The 18,311-nt window shown below is 32.0% G+C and overlaps 2 protein-coding genes across 2 annotated transcripts; one reads left to right on the forward strand and one right to left on the reverse strand.

Annotated features, from left to right (window-relative positions):
* Positions 1-540: 540 nt before the first annotated feature.
* On the reverse strand, positions 541-15,767 carry LOC148284455 (inactive fucosyltransferase B-like). The gene is made up of 5 exons (XM_088239755.1): positions 15,667-15,767; positions 7,292-7,434; positions 4,416-4,667; positions 2,947-3,210; positions 541-1,078 (listed from the first exon to the last, which is right to left on the reverse strand). The coding sequence occupies exons 2-5, from the start codon at positions 7,348-7,350 to the stop codon at positions 616-618; spliced, it is 1,038 nt and encodes a 345-aa protein (XP_088095881.1). The 5' UTR covers positions 7,351-7,434; positions 15,667-15,767; the 3' UTR covers positions 541-615.
* inc (BTB/POZ domain-containing protein inc) lies at positions 15,346-17,282 on the forward strand. The gene is made up of 2 exons (XM_088239767.1): positions 15,346-15,601; positions 15,697-17,282. Exons 1-2 carry the CDS (start codon positions 15,413-15,415, stop codon positions 16,147-16,149), a joined length of 642 nt encoding a protein of 213 aa, XP_088095893.1. The 5' UTR covers positions 15,346-15,412; the 3' UTR covers positions 16,150-17,282.
* The last annotated feature ends 1,029 nt before the right edge of the window (positions 17,283-18,311 follow it).

Raw genomic sequence — 18,311 nt, forward strand, 5'->3', positions numbered from 1 at the left:
TGGAAATGGTACTTCAGAATATCTTTACCATCTTTATTGTGACGTAAAACTTGATTCATATCGAATATAATATCGTACTTATTATGATGGCATTATTAGCATTAACATATTAATTTAATCAATACAATTCCGTTTAGAAATTAATTCTATAATGCTTTTAAAGTCATTCACTGAAAAACTTTTTTTTAATTCTGAAATATTATGGAATAAGGTCATGAAAAAAACATTCCTACAAAAACTCGTTAACCTTAAATGGGAGAAAAAACAAATAAACATTTCCCGACAAGTTAATTTTTGTAAATCTCAAAATAATTGACTTTACCAAGTGAATCAATTTTACGATGGCATCTAAAACATATTTTTACACCGGCCAAGCTTATCAATTTCGCATGCTAATGAAATTAAATAGCAATTATTATTGTAAAGCCGGCAAGCGTGGTAAGGACTCTCCTGTTGGCGTCCGTAATATATGGTCCTGCCGGCCGCTTGATGACGGTTGTCATCGGAAGTTGCTGCGCAAATGAGATATTAAAAAAAATATGCCAAAGAAGAAAAAAACATCGTAACCATATTTTATTCAAGTAGTTTTACATTTGGATTTTTAACTTCAAACCCTCATTTAATATCATCGCAGTTTGTTATTGGATCCAAAAACCGTTTTAAATCTTCGTATTGATAAACTTTCGAACTTTCATCATTATAGTTCAGCGCCTCACATATTCTGCAGTAGTGATAAGATGGAGCATTAAAGTATCCATCTTCATTTAAAACTGAAAATTGTGATCTCCATTCGTGGAACATCAAATAATTTTCTTCGAACGTGGCGTTAATGAACAGAACGAAATCAGCCAATTCTTTTGGCGTTCTGAAATCTCTCACGTTCATGAAGGAATTTGGGGGCAAGAAAACGCGGCAGACTTCGGATTTTGTCCCCATTACGATTGGCACGTTGCCTTTTCTGATCCCGTGGGTGAAAACCTTCTCCGAAATGTACTGGTCGCAGTTTGAGTTCTCGAACGCGAGGTAGAACAGATATTGTTCAAGCGGAGGACAGTCATCGCCATAACTTCCTGCACACCTAAAAAAAGAATAAAATTTATATTTTCTTAAAAATACCAAATTTTTATTTTCTAAAAAATAATATTAATTAGTTTGGTGTCTATAGTTATCTAACGAATCAATATAATTCCAACTTCTTTTTTACATAGGATTCATAAGAGAATCTCCTGCAAACATCAATCAAATAAACTTTACAATTTAATATCGATATACATAAATTATTTATTGCCAATATATTTTGTCTTCCAAATTTTCAATAATTTTATAAAAGCCCTTTTCAAACAATTGGTGTTTAACAAAACTTTTAAATTTGGTTGTTGACAAAGCTTGAATATTAATCGATATTTTGGTGTAGAAGCTTGTGCAGTTTTCTTGAAAAGAATTATTACTATTTTTTTGAGCCTGGTAGTGGACTTTCTTAATTTCTAGTGCTTATACGAGTTCTAGTTTAAACGCATGCAAAGGTGTATTGATCTTTTTTTGATAAGGAATCGGGAACAACGATTGCTTTTATTTTGGTATAGGTACTGCCAATTAAAAAAATAACTGTAATATGTTTTTTGGTAATGATTTATTATTATGAAGTTTGCATTGGAAAAATGACACTATTTATGTTATCCATAACATTAATCTATATCAAACGTACAATATAATCAAAACGCATTTTAGAAAACGCCATGATAAAACAATTGAAGGCCCCCGTTTTAAAAATTGTCTTTTGAAAGATAGACTGTGAAAATCCATTAATCACGTGTTTTTTACAAAAATAAAAACATTTTTGCATTGTTACACAGGTTTCGTTTTTCATAGTCGTTAAACCGACACGCAGGAATATCAATTCATGTTCAGTTTTTAATCCGTTCAATATGGTTTTAATTGCATTAGAAATATGATTAATAATGAAGGGTACACGGCTTGAACATTTTTTTCTCCTGAAGAGTTCAATAGAACGAATTAGTAAGAACTAAAAAAATGTAGCTCCCTATTTTATAAATTGTAGGAAATAATCTATATGTGATATTTTTATATGTGATTTTATGGTGAACATTAAACATAATATTTTATATTACATTAATTGAAAACCTATGTTATTATAATACATGAACCCAATGTCCCACAAATAAGGTTTTAGTAACGTTCGTTATTTATTAATGAGCCCGTTCATGCTATGTACCCTTCAAATATTTCCCTAGAAATCTGATTAAATTGTTTTTTTTTTTTAAATCTTGCCCACCACATACCGCACACTGCATTTGAGAACATAAGTCTCCATGGCGGTGCCCACATACGCGAAAAAATTTCTCGTTCCCGAACGAGAGAAGCTGCCCGAAGTAGTTCTTTGTAATCTGGCAGCCTTATCATCTTTAAGCTGAAAGAAGGCAATCCAGAACTACATAGTATCGATGACACGCACACGTGCTAAATCATTTCAGCTAAAATATAGTGCGAAGATCGATGAAGCAAGTCATCATTTTACGTTGAAGACAATACGTTATATTCTGCAAGACATACAAGCGACATCCTGCAGTACATTCACGCCATAGACACATGAAAAAAGTAACGTGGCCTATAAAGAGACCACAAGGCGTGGTAACGCCCAGTCGGCCCAAGCATGTCAACCTTGCTGTGCAGCAACTCAGTTTCAGCATGTATTCAACTCCTCATCGCCGTAACACTCTCGCTACATAAATCAATTAATTATTTATTTGCCATGTAATAAATACGCATTAAACATCAACCTCGTGTCTTCTGTCAATCTCGAACTGGGGTAGGAGCTCCAACCCTCAGCAACCTAATCCCTACATATGCACTTCATTGGATTGATAAAAGAGAGAGTGAATCATTCACTGACTGGGATTAAATTTTAAAAAATAGAAAACAACTCACACATCTTTAAATTGAGCCTGATCCCCACATCCTCCGTAGAAATCGACATGAATGTGTTTTTGCAATTCGGTTAAATAATCCAGGCGTTTGTTTATACTTCCACAGTTCGACATCATTATGGCCAGCAGGACATGCCGCTGTTTCTTGTATGCATTAGGCACCAGCTTGTGGAACCTGGATGAGAAGTTCGCAGAATCGTCTACGTGTAATGGTGGTATTCTTGGAACAGTTCTACTGTACGGAAACGGAACGTCAGATTCAGCTCTGAAAAATAAATAAATTAATATTTTGAGTATGTAAAAATATTTGTACACATGTCTCGTAATCAAACGGAAAGTTTATTAGAATTAATATTTATGTAAAGTCTGTTCATTATTACGAGGATTTCCAAATAAAAAAACCAGCCGCGTGATACCCGACGGAGAATAGCCTATTTAACACAAATCATCTTAATCTAAACGGCACGGTAAAATTATAGTGGATTGACATTTGTTAGATTCGTTAGTACCTATTAAATTTTAATAATAAACTCCATAGTTAATGACTTTAGTAAAAATATCAATAAAAAAGCCTCGGTTAATAAATTATTTAAAAAAGAGAGAAATATTGGCGTTCTTATAAATTACCCAAATATTTCAATTTTGGTCACCATTTTCAACGAGTTGTAAATAACTCACTATGAGAAAATGGAAATTAAGTTGTGGTAGAATGGGGTTCGAACCTACACGGGACACGGGGCAACACTAGCCACGGGACCACAACCCGATTCAAATAATATAGTAAAACTTAACAAAATAGATTTTAATGATAATTTTATCAAAATCATTGTTTAAATTTAGCGAGTACTCTCAGGTAAAAATTCTGCAAAAGGAAATAGACTGGAGATTAGTCGATCTCATGGAGTACTGATTAAATAAAATAAGTAAATAATTGTAAAATAATAGCTATCGATCAACCGCATTGTATTTAATCATGCCTGGTAGATTTTTGCCGCGGTGTAAAATGGGCCAATCATGCGATATCACCCAGTGGGCTCGAAATATGTCCTCCTTTCAACAAATGTAGTGGTTGACGTGTTCGCTAACCATGCTTGAGGTCCCAAGTTCGATTTCTGGGAAGGTCATCATCAAAAATTTGTTCATATAATGGTTTTACATCGCAATATTTATTTGTCTCTAGACGAGCACCTGAAGTGTTAGACTGATCACCTAACCTTCCAAGTAATAAATTGATCAGGATACCGTATAATTGTAGTGCCAACAGATGCAGACGAGTTTTTCGATGATGTTCATTAAGTATTTCTATGTGGATTTAATACTTTATCCATTATTTTGGATGTAAGTGTCACCCATTGTTTTATTTCTAAAATAAATTATAATGAATTTCCATCAACAATTTTCATTAACAAACATCGAGTGTTTTCCCTTTTTCTAATAATAATGAACCAAATTTTAATAAAAAATTCTTACTTGTAAGACAATGACCAGTTGAAGATTCCTACTAAGTCGGGCCACTCTCCTTCTCCCAGGGCGAAGGTGTGATGAGGACTCTCATCCGTAGTGAATATCCACCGTTGGCCAGCTGGTCTGGTGACGTTAGGGAGGTTCTTGGCTCCGTGGTACTGATGGAGCGTCGTGACTATGGCATCAGCGTCTGCAGCGGACGTGTCGTTGTAGTCCAGATAACAATTGTTTACCGAGCAGTTGGCGAAAGGATCGTGCCTGAATGCAAGGAAAAAAACAGTACAGGCAGAATTAACCCATTTTAAAAAAAGCTGATTTTTTAAAATGTACGTTTCTATTTTTTCGGCTTGTTTTAGTAGTCGGCATTATACAGAAATGTTTGTTTTTTAGTTTGACAGCTGGCTTATTTTTCATTTTGAGGCAGTTTTTCTCCTCATTGGAATTTATAATGTCATCACCATCATTCCCTTTCCGCACATAATGGTGCATTGGGCACTGCATCGGTAAACCAATCGCAGCGTATATTGATCATTTTTGTTACATCAAGGTAAGATGATCAGTCGTACGCCTCAGGTGCCAGTCCAGGGACTATGAAACACACATTTTTAAATAAATATTTTATGTCAATTATATAGGGAATCGAATCCGAGACCTCTTGCATGGTAGGCAAACGCGCTGACACACTACACCATGATGCCGAAAATAAAGTACATACATTAAGAATATACCATAAAATTGGATATATTAAACCATACACGTTGATGGATTTATTATTATTGAATAGTGTGTATTTTTACAATTGTTTCCCGTTTTTACTAAATGCGCTTGCGCCTTAGGAAATATGATTTTATTGTGTTTTAACATATATTTTTTTTGTTATTTATTTATTTATTATAGATGCCCACTGGGCTTTTACATGACAGTATTAAATGACAATATGCTTTATAAACATAAAGATACAATACTGCATTTAAGTAGGTAGATACATAATTAGTGTTGAAAGATTATAACAATTTTGATGGGGGAAAATATAAGTTTACAGTGTATATTATTTACAAGTGTCAAAATATAAAAAATCAGAGCCATTTTTTACAGCATTCGAATACTGAAAATTATTTTTATTTTATTGCCGTAAGAATGTTTACTAAAAAAACTGACAATGCAAAACGAAATATATCGATTTCTCTATACTCGTTTCCTAGTCACTGGACTCCTTCTAAACGGCTTAACCGATTTACGTGCGGTTTTCGGAGAAACACAGATCTTTGCGCTGTGCGTGTTCGTAGATATTAAAATCTTCAATCTAATGTGTAAAAAAGAAGTAAATAGCATAAATGTTTTATTCATCGATCTACAAGGATTGCATTCGAGGAGAGTGCATTGACAAAAAAATGAAAAGGTTTAGTTTTTTTGTGCATAAAAAAAAATTGTTTTTGAATGTTTACAAACAGCATTTGTTTTTTATGGATCTCAATCAGATTCTTTCCTTAAATTCCTTATAATTTCTTTCTATTTTTTTTATTTTCATTGGATTTTTGGTAATACTAAAATAATATAAAATTTAATACATTTTAAAAAATCGTATTCCCACATAAGTACACCCCTCTGTTGGGGAGAAGATCGGAGTTTGACGTTTGCAAAAAGAATGCCATATTTCAAAAAAAAATTTATATTATGTTTTGGAATTCAACCTACTTAAATTAATTATTTGAATATTAACAATTTTTAGTTTTGGAATTAAATCACAACCAAGTACCTATGTACCTACTTATCAATAAAAAGTCTTTTTCCAGGGCAAGCCAACGTTCGGGCAGGACAACGTCTGTCGGGTAAGCTATTTTTATATATTTTTTTTTATTTCTATGCCAGTTTTTAGCAGAATGTAAATTTAATTATTATTTTTTTTCTAATAACGAACTGATTTTGACATTTTTTGTAGAATAAAGCCGTATTAAAATAAAATAAGATCGCAAAGAAAGCATCTTTTTATGACTATAATGTGAGAACCTGGTAAAAACATTTGAAAATTGCCAATTATAAATTTCGTAAACTGCGAATGACATGGATTTTCAAATAAATCTAAAATATAAAAACTATATTTTTTTTTTTTAAAGGAATAACCCGCTAAGCCTCTATTTTGAGGCTTGTCAGCAGGTGGGATAGAGGGGATATGGAAGAAGGTAATGAAAAATACACCACTACACCCAGACCAATTGAGAAAAAAATATTTCATGGATTTTTTTCTTGCAACTGGCGGGAATCGAACCCGCGACGCCAGTTTCACAGATAGCCGTCTAACCAACTGCGCCACGGCGCCTGTCTAAAATTTGAAATATTAAATTAGTAAATGGTAATAATTAACATTATTACATAGAAATTTATATTCAAATTCACTGTTCATTTAGTAGTTTTATTTTCTCACTAATGGTCTTTCAATATTGGTATAAAACCAGTTATAATTTCAAACAAAAAAATCCATCCAAAACCATCTTAGAACAGGCTGGGCCACGTTAAATGGAGACTAACCTAACCAGAGACACTCCATGTATTATTCATGTTCAAACGCTCTAGTGTTATATTAATTCCGTGGTAGTTAATATACAGTAAATTTATAAATTAATAAAAACTTTATTTTGTTAGTTTTACCTGAAATTGGGCATGTCATTCTGTTTTTTTTAAATATCCGTTCTTTCGGTCTGTTTCGAGAAAAAAATATCCACTTGGTTCAGATGTTAAAACGAATTTTTCTGCTGTCATTAAAAGCTTATTTAATCTTTTTTTAATAAATCAATAACAGACACTCTCAGACTGTTTTATTCGGTTCTTAAAAATATGTGTGTGCGTATGCGTAGTTTAAATATTAATATAATATCTAGACTCACCTAATTTTGTGAAAATAGTATAAATGACGCTCTTCCATATAAATTCCTAACTTCCACATGAGTATTTTAAACCTTTTTTGTCTTCTTGGCGGGGGCGGCTCGTTAAGGAAAAGATATCTGCCAAGTATAGAGAGGTTCAGGGTCTAAAAGAAAAACAGCTATTAATTATTGAAAGATTCGTTTTGTAACATTCCATAACTAAGAAAAATACGTATAGATAAAAATCAACTTTTTAGCAACCCTTTTTACTCCTACACAAGAACGATCCTGAATCATAACTATTATATTAATATTTTTAGATAAAAAAAAACACGTAAAAAAATTTAAAGCATAGTCATTTAAAATAAGTAATCATAATATATCCCGGTTTTGGCCCACTCGCAACGTTGAAAAGCCATAAATACGACATTCAAAATAAACGTAAATATTTGTGAACTATGGTCCATTTTGAGTGACAGGTGTGACGCAACTGCTGTCTAATATAATTTAGAAAGTTGTGATTCAAAATTCTTTATTTTTTAACATTTATTTCTTAATCTAAATTATATTAGAATCCAATTAAAATGTCATTTTATACCTAAAAATTATTCTCCCTACTTGTTTTGATATGTGTGTTGTGTCGTATCATGTTTCCTTTATAAAACATATAAAATAAAATAAGTCATGGAAATACATCTTGAAAATCTTCATTATTTTTTATTTGGTATCAATCAAGTGTCGGGATGTGATTTTGAGGCTAATTTGGTATGCATCGCATTTCTAATGCACTCGACATAACTAACACAACAACGTGGAGGTGCTTTGCTTGGGTCTTAGAACTATAAGGGTCTGTAGTTACCCTATTGAGTAGAATGGTACTCATTAAAAATACACAGTTAAGTTTCGTAGGTATAAAAATTTATTGGACAGAAATTTTACTGTAAGGACGCGGAGAGATGAGGCGAAGTACCTGATGCGTTAACATTTTACTTCAGTAACTGAACACTGATAACCATCTGTATGAATGTCAGACTGCGGCTGGCTAAACAAAGTACTGACTTATATACTGTTGTCCATATCTTCACTTTACTCCCTAGTAGGGAGTTGAGGTCGTCTGCTATTTCCCTAGCTTTTAGCAGTTTTATATCCGTGCTTGTCAGCGATTTGGATGTTTTTACAATTCACCTTTAGCACTGTCTTCTTCTGGATGATCGCAGGTTAGATGACAGTGAGCATTGGTGTAAAAGTTTTTTTTTTTTTAATTTCATTGATAAACCCTTACGGATTACATAAATTTAACAAAATATTTTTACTTTTGAAATTCACATTCTACTGTTAATGTTGATATTTTTAACATCTTTTGTAAAGATTGTCTGAGTCTTTTGCTTAGTTGTGTCTAGTAGTTTAATGTATAATTTCAGTCCATGCTTTATTTGTCTCAACTGTTCTCGTTTTAGAAGATTGATAAATTAGCAATCCCACAGAAAATTATGTGCATTCCAAATCTGGTATTTTGGTTTGGTTTTTTCATAGGGATAAAACCCCCTAAGCTCTAAATTTAGTTCAACAGAGGGAAAACATTTTTGAGGAGGAAATCTAGGCATATACAGGGCTTATGACCTGTCATTGGGTGTTTTAAGGGGCCATTTTACACACTGTGTAACATTCACCCTTCTACCCATTTATTTATTTATTAACGGACGTTGTCTATGTATACAAAGCAGAATAAGAAAAAACCTAACATCCGCATCATTCCCGCATTTTATTATCTGGTGAAGCGACGAGGAACACTTCAACACAGGTGAGTCAATTTCCATTGCATATTAGGTGGCAGTAAACGTCCTTAATAACGTGTGTGTTGGCTGACCTTGTTAGATCATCTTGGATCAGTTCATGCACTCTCTAAGCTATCGATGAATTAACTTTTGCGCCTCTCTCTCGCGTCACCATATAGTTATATTTCACCAAATATTTCAATAAAAGAATAGTTAAAAATATTTTTAAAAAAGAAAAGAAGCATTGACAAACATCAAGACAAGATTTGGACTATTTATTTAGTGCTCGTTTAAATCGTTGTAAACTTACACCAACAAAGTCTAGATCTCGTCTTAAGTTAACAATACGACAAAAACGGTAATTGCCCATGTTAAAACATCCGCATTTCCTCGACTCTTCCATCTGTTGACATTTGTAAAGTAAAAGATCTTTAATGTTTATTTGAGAGGCTTGTCAGCAGGTGGGGAAGAGAGGAAATGGAAGTAAGTTATTAAAAATACACTACAACACTCCGAACAGTTGTTGAGATAAATTATTTCATGGATTGTTTTCTTGCAACTGCCAAAAATCGAACCCGCGAAACCAGTTTCAAGGTCGACCGTCTAACCAAAATATTGATTTGAACTACAGGTACATTTTTATTTCTTGTTTTAGTGTGAAAAACCATTGCGTAATATAATTTCCAAAACTAGTAGACCAGCGTGGCCACAAATGGGTGAAAAGTGGTTACAAACGGTGATTTCATACTTTAAAAAAAAATACAAACAAAATAATTGCCTCCTGTTACACAATCTACCTAAACCAGCTTATCCACCACATACCGCACACCGCATCTGAGGACATAAGTCTCCTTGGCGGTGCCCACATACACGGAAAATTTGCTCGTTGTCAAACGAGAAAAGCTGCCCGAAGGAGCTCTCTGAAATCTGGTAGCCTTAGCATCTTTGTGCTGAAAGAAAGTAATCCAGAAGTACATAATATGTACTTCATTGGATTGAGAAAAGGGGGAAGTGAATTCTTCACTGACTGGGATTAAATTGATTGGACATGATCAATTTGCCGAAATGATTACAAAACTTTTTAAAAGCCTTGAAATTCTTTTTAGAAGCCACCAGATCTGTATATCCGACAGGACCTATAACAGGGCCACGGATAGTAGCGAGAAGCTCCATTCAGTAATCATAGAGAAGGGGAAAGGGACAAGACCACAGGATGTGTTCAGAAGATTGGTTAGGATATCCGCAGCTACCTAAGTCTACCTAAACCTTAAAAGATGAGTCTATGACCGTATACTGTGGATTTTTAAAACCAACGTTATACCCATTACTGTGCTAAAATTTTCTTTGAGTGTCCAAAAACGGGGCTCTTTTTTCACTTGCTTTACAATAATTCAATGATTCAATATGAGAGTTTAAAATCGTGATTTTTTTTATTGTTCAATTTACATTTTTGGGTAAAAATTATTTACGTTTTTTAGCATTTCCTATTTACTTCTAGATACCGTTTTTATTTGTTGATTAATAAACTTTTCATACGAAAAATCAAACTCCAAAAGTCATCATCCCCGTTTCCGCACCCAGTGGTGCGTAGGGCACTACATTGGTAAACCAAATGCAGCGTAATTTGATCATCTGTTCCATGAAGGTAATGTGATTAGTCTTACGCTTCAAGTTCCAGTCCAGGAACAATGAAATATTCCAGTTGAAACAATCTTTGAAATCAATATTTTACATCCACCCTGCCAAGAATCGAATTTAAGTCCTCAATAAGGGTAGGCAAATGCGTTAACCATTCCATAAGGAGGAGGACTAAATTTCACTCGATTTTATTATTCAAGACTTTTACTTGAGAGCAGCCATCGAGTCAAAAATACTGGTTCTATTTAATCATATTTAGTTCTATTTAATCAAAAACTTCGTGAAATAGCTGATATAGTTTATCTACTAAAAATTGCCTCTGGTTCAATTGACTGTCCTGAACTACTATGCAAACTCTCTATCAATGTTCCTTCCGGAGTTCTAAGGAATAACCTTCTTCTTCATATACCTCTTGTTTCATCTAATTATAGGCGAAATTCATATTTATGGCAAACTTTTTATAATTTTAATGTAACAACAAAATCATTAAACATACATTTATTTGCAAAAAATCATAGTGGCGTCCGGCGTTTGCTTCCGAAATAATTCGTGGTATTTTTTCTTTTCTTTTGGATTTACATTAGATTATTGTCCATTTTATGTTCGAGAATCTTTTTTGACTTACTGTGATGCTACTTGTGAAAACCTGTAATTGGCTTATTTGTAATTTGTTTTGTTTTAAATAAGATAAATGTAGCTGTTGATTATCTAAATAAAGAAATAAAAAAATAATAATAAACCTAATATTTTTTTATCAAATACGAGTTCAAAGCTCAACGCGCGCCAACGCGTATTATGCACGCCTTGTACGAGTAGTTAGGCAAAATTCGTATCATTTCAGGCTCGAATTATTTTCATCTCCGATGTTTACATGTAATTTAGACGGTGATAATATTGTCATATAACTCATAAATACTGATGCTCAAGATCTTACATATTTCTTTTTTCCGGGGTAGGTTTTTTTAGCCGTTTCATAAAAGCGTATCTTCTTTAAATTTCTAATTCTTTTTTTAAGAGCCAAAATCACTCGCAAACGAGAGAGGCGTACAAAAAAATATATCCTCAAAACAAAAATTAAATGAGCCAGGAGGTAAAACATTAAAACAAGATGTAATCGCGAGTAAATTACCGATACGAAATTGGCCTTTTTAAAAAAATTGTACCTGCATATTTGAATGTCAGTAAATAAAATAAATTTTGAATTATATATTTATTCATTTCAAATTTGATTTGTTAACATACATATTCACAAACCTTTCATGGGTTTTTAGACTGTACCTGTATTAAGCCATAATAATAAACAACAAAATATAAAGTGACATAAAATAAATAGTAATAACACATGATACAAAAATAACAATCTAAAAATAAGAAATATAATACAATAATGACATTAAACATCATAACCCAAATACAAGAAATAACATTAAATAATTAAAAATATACAAAGTATTTTCTTAATTATGTAGTTACAAATAAAAACCAGTACACAATAATAATATAATTTAGTAAAAAAACATAATTGTGACAGTAATTTTATTATGGTCTATGAAGCGTAAATATTACAAGTCTTTTACGAGGCGCATAGACACAACATACGAGACTGAATATACCTCTGATCGGTATGAAGAAAAAATATGGAACTGGATCGGTGGAGAAGCTGATACAAAAAACCTCCATTAAAAATATAATAAATGTTATGCATTTTTAAATGCAGTGAATCGGCGTTCTTTTACCATATCCTTGAATTTGTATTTTTTAAATGACTACCTGTGTAATATACACATATATTTTGAAATACCTTTCTTTCCTGAAAGTATGCTCCAACATCAAATAGATTTTCCTTGTTTTTCTTTGTTTTATTGATCTCATCTAATTTCACAGCCATTGGATTAACGGAAGTAAGAACTACACTCAGACTTGTTTGTTTTTTTAAGGTTGTCCGTATTTCCACCACCGTGCTCTTTTTTACTGACTCCGTTGGTTCCGCTTGCATTTTTCCCATTAATAATTCATCTTGAGCAACTAAATTATCACCATTTAAACTAAATTTAAGACATATTGATATTAACATTAATGAAACTAAAAACACAAACAATAACGTTTTATTCCTAACAAGGACTTTCAAAAAATTCATTTTGCTGTAATATGACACACAAGTATACTCATAATAACACTACTTATCTATGTACATTCTAAAAATAAGCAATGAAAAATTTGTGACACTTTTACTGGTTTGAAATTTGATACTAAAGCAATAAATTCAAACCTTCAATATATATTGGATATCGTATCTAGTCACATCAGTTTTGCTGGTGTTATTAAATTATTGTTTGCAGTGACATAAACATACTCCAATCATGATTGTTCATACTTTCGTACATTCAAACGTACAATTTTATTTTAAAGCAATATTTTTTCTGATATTACCATACGAAATATATGTGTGTTAATCGCCCATTAAATTTATTTACTTCACAGTTAAACTTTATCGCATTTAGAAGGTTATGGAAATACGACTTTTAAGTAATCGAGTATTACCAATATCTTCGACGGCAATACGAAATGTATTTATTGTGTAAGTTGTGAGAAAAGAACAGCATAATCCAATACACCGAAACCTTTTTTTTCACGGGGATATGTTCCACGCAGTACCGTGTAAAACAAGTAAGGATACTAAAAATCAACTATGCTTAATATGTTTCCTTGCATAACAAAATACTTATTATACCTTGACTGTATTTAAAAATACAACATGACAACAAAATACTTTACAAAATCGTAACAAAGATTATTGATACATCATAATATTATACATTATACGCCTAGCAAGTACAAGAGCGAAACAGTGTATTCTAAAAACAGATAGTATATTTATATTGTTATTTTTACGCATTGTTCAATTAATGATAATCTTTGTTTCTACCGTGTTATTCGAAACTGTAAAAAGAGATTCAAGTGTAAGTCTACTATTTTAACGAAAATAAAACAGGGACAAAGAAGCAAATGAAGCAAGTGAAGCTGAGCCTCACTAAGAAATCATTGCTATTCACCAGTACGCATTATATCAACACATTAAGTATGAAGATAAAAAAACTAGCAACCAATTAAAAAATGTGAAGGATCGGTTCCTTCTGAAATCACTTGTGTTCTAAAATTATTTGAAGAAGGCAAAAACAAACCTGCATTTATTTTAATATTTAAACTCAAAAATGAACCGGGCTAGTGTCGCAGACTCTCGGATTCTTATTTCCTAATAATACATTAGTCATTTACAACCACTCTACGACTCATTAGAAATGGCCATCAAAACTGAAACATTCGGGTAAATTAAGAGAATGCAACTATTTTTTTTATTTGATGTAATTAACAGATAAATCATACATAAAAAATACAATATTAATAATAATTATATTGCACTCGTCTTAATCGTTACAAGGTTGGCCTTTTTTCAGCTAAATTCATATTTTATATTTTATAATCAGCTAGATTTGACAAATCGACTTAAACATAATTATATAAATGTATTCGTAAAATTAACGTATACTTTAAAGTTATTATAAAATTTATTTTCGTATTTTAAAAAAAACTTATTTTTTAAATTGTATTGAAATATATTTTATACGTTTAAAGGTGTACTGACTCTGTTTTCAGAATTTTTTTTTTTTAAATCAACAAAATTCATGTGTAATTCATTTTTTGTCAAACCAAGAAGAATTCAATATTTTTTTTTTTGTATTCATCTATGGCTGCTATTCATTTGATTTTGCATGAACGCTGTAAATGGATCTGCTCCCAATGGATTACGCATAAGTTGACCGAAGCTAATAAAAAGGCTCGTGTCAATTGGTGTAAGGAAATGATTGAAAAATTCTATCGAGAAACTGCAAAATCCATATACAACATTGTTGTAGGTAAGAAAACCTGAATATGTTCGTACGAGCAAAAAATTAAGCAACAATAAAATGTTTGGGTGTTTCAAAATGAATCGATTCGAACAAAAAATATAGTTTTCGAATCACATTCAAGAACACAATGAGGAACTTCAGCCCTACGAGAAATGGGATACAAATATATGCTTTATTATGCGCCCTAAAAAAAAGAGCATTAAATAAGAGACTAATTTCAGAAATAAAAAACTTTGAAAAATCATTGCGGTGAAAATACTATTCATTTTATTTTTTTATTTTTTTTACTTCGTTTAATAGTCTATTAACAAATATTTTTTTAATAACCACTGAACTGCCTTATTGCTTGTTTTCTCAGTTGTACTGAACATGTTGCAACCATTCCTTTTTCGTTCCTTGGTTCCTCTTTCTCTCTCCTTCCAAACTCATTATCTGATTCCACATTTCTCATCCTTTTATATGTATAACATAATGTATTTTTTTAGTTAATATGTGCAAGCCCTGTTCTCCCCATTAAAAAAACAGCTATTGTTTTTCATTAATTAAGTTTTTTCGTGTATGTTTCTTTTGATATATGTATTTTGTTTTTTAGGACGAATTTTTGACCAACTCTTCTCTTGACAAGTCTGTTTTTTGGTTGGCTGGAAGATATTGCTTTTATCAATAAGTCCGCCAAAGTACTTATTCTTTGTACTTGAAGATTTAAATAAATATTTTTCATTATGGCATATTTTACAGGGCAACATTAATAATGAAGTTTTCTATGGTGTGAACCATAAACTTGCCATTCATAAAGCATAGAAAAAAAATACCTTAGCATCATGGCGGAAAAAGGAGACTCCTCAAAAGATATTAAACAAAATTGTTTAGAAAGACGTAGTAGTAAACAATGGGTAAGATTAAATGTCGGAGGAACATATTTTTTGACCACAAAAACAACATTGTCGCGTGACCAAAACTCTTTTCTGTCACGATTAGTTCAGGAGGATAGTGATTTAATTTCTGACAGGGTTAGTATTTTCATATTATCGCGAAATAATTGTGCAAATTCAAGATAAATACAAACGTTACTCACATTTGATTACATTAATGTATTGGTTTGCAGGACGAATCAGGAGCATACCTCATAGACAGAGATCCCACGTACTTCTCTCCTATTCTCAACTACCTCAGGCACGGGAAGTTAGTGATAAATAATGAAATAGCTGAAGAAGGCGTCCTAGAAGAAGCGGAATTTTATAATATCACGGAACTAATTCGTTTAGTTAAAGAAAGGATAAGTGTCAGAGACGGGCGACCATTACGAGACTCTAAGAAACATGTGTACAGGGTTATTCAGTGTCACGAAGACGAGCTAACGCAAATGGTTTCCACCATGTCCGACGGTTGGAAGTTCGAACAACTTGTGAATATAGGTTCCCAGTACAACTACGGCACAGAGGAGCACGCCGAGTTCTTGTGTGTCGTGAGCCGGGAGTATGGAGCATCCCTTAATAGCCAAGAGACCGAACCCACGGACAGGGCAAAAGTGCTTCAGCAAAAGGGTTCCAGAATGTAATGAAAGACTGCGCTAATCCGTATTGTAAGTCGACAAATCCATATATCCGTGTTTAGGTTGTTATAAAGTCGCGCTACAACAAACATTTCCTTCAACTTGTATCGTCTACATTGATAGTAATAAGTGAGTTAAGCGGGTTTAAAAAATAATTTATTAAACAATGTTTGTACTTCTTAAAGCCTCACTCCTTTGCACTCTGTGTGAACTCCGCCATTGAAACTGCTTCTTATTTAACTCAATAGAGAAATCCATTTTATATTACAATAAGTGAGGAGGCCCAATTACGGCGGTGAATTACAGCACAAAACACCCAGGCTTGAGAAAAATCGCATTTTATATTTGTATTCTCACTGGGAGTTGAACCTAGAAACTTCAGTATGTGAGTCAAGCATCTTAGCCATTGCACCACAGAGACCACTGTCAATCAATTTTGAATGTTATTTTTAATATTAATACGTTATTGAGCTGGTATTTAATTTTACATTAAGTACTCCCTATCGAATAAATTATTTTGTATTCAAAAAGTAAAACAATAATGGCCAATTATTGGCACAATTTTTTATTTCTTTTAACGTGAAGGCTCAAAATCTGTTTGATTGTAACTTATTGATTAATTTAATACTATGAAATGGAGATTAGAAAATTGTATGATGAAATCTAATTAATTATTGTACAATATTTACAACTCTACAAAAAAAATTACAGAGGAAATAAGAATATTCATTTTAAACAAGGGACAAGCATTAAAAAAAACAGTAATTTAAACACACTAAAATGTATTTTACTACAAGCTTTACTTACAATCAAGCTATTATTTTTTCAAGTAAACATATAGTTTTTAGGTTAGTTTACTAACAATAAATGAAATATACATCTTGTGATTTCCGCAACTTTTCAATATTCAAACTATTTTCTACTAGTAATTGATTACTGTTTTGGAAAATAGGAACCAACTTTTGTCGCAGCGTGAAATTGAACTGCAGACTTATATCCAGTCCACAACTATGCCACCACGCCTCAACTTCACTTTGTATGTAATCCCATTTCAAACAAAACAATCTTGTAGCCACATTAATCATAAAATTACTATTTAATTTAGCAAAGGACTGACAATAGTATGATAAAATATAAAATAATGTGAATTTACATAACTCTTCATTTATTTAGGTGTCTTTAAGAGTATGTTGTCTCCCCCCGAAATAGTGCAAAGGATTAAAGCTTATTTATTCTAAACAATTCTAAAATATGTGTAGACAAACATTTCATCGGGATCGTTGAACAACGGCGGATGTGTGAAAAATCCGACATTGACTTTCTTTTATATTTGATCTTGAAAAGGTTATAAAAAGGTTTTTTTTTCAGATTTGAAAAAAGTAAAATATATATATATATATATAAAAAACTAACCCAAGGATCAATGATATACATTTTTACTTATCAAGTTGTGACATAAAGTGTAAAAAAAAATATTTAACCGCTCTCATGTAAAATTGAAGAAAATCACATGTGTCGTTGTTCTACGATCATGATGATTTAATTCAATGATCCTTACTCTGTTTTGATGGATTGACTAATTATTAATTATAACTTGTTTTCATAAATAAATATAAAGTATTTTCTCAGTAATCTGTCGCTCGATTATCCAACACCTACTATAATCTGCCTTTTTTTTTTACTGTTCCCACAAAAGCAAGCTCTACGATTTGCCGATATTTCATATTCAGTAGTTTGTCGGGTGCCTAGACTCAAGCGAGGTGATTTTCTGTTTTGAGATATACATAGTTTTATTCAAAAGCATTAAAAAAATAAAGTTTTGAATACAGATTTCACAATAAAAACTGTGTGAAAATTCTGTTTTAATTTTTAACATAAGTTGTATTTATACACTATAATCTGCCGCTTTCACTAATGGGACATTGGCCCAGTTTTAGGAGTGGCAGATAACTAAGAGAGCACTGTACATATTAAAGTTTTTAATTTTCTCTTAGAGGTGCATTTCCAATCAATTTATTTTTAAAAAAATCATTGGATTTTGAAAACCTGTTATGAATTATTTCCTATTTTCGAAAAGTGATGCAAGTGGAGCTAACAAGGCAACTTGTTATTTATTTGTTTGTGCTACTCTAATATAATATAGCAGCAATACCTTTCTTTACACATCT

The sequence above is a fragment of the Micrasema longulum genome, unplaced genomic scaffold (genome assembly GCF_059751315.1).
Source record: "Micrasema longulum isolate JH-2025_06_02 unplaced genomic scaffold, ASM5975131v1 h1tg000117l, whole genome shotgun sequence".
Taxonomy (NCBI): Eukaryota; Metazoa; Arthropoda; class Insecta; order Trichoptera; family Brachycentridae; genus Micrasema; species Micrasema longulum.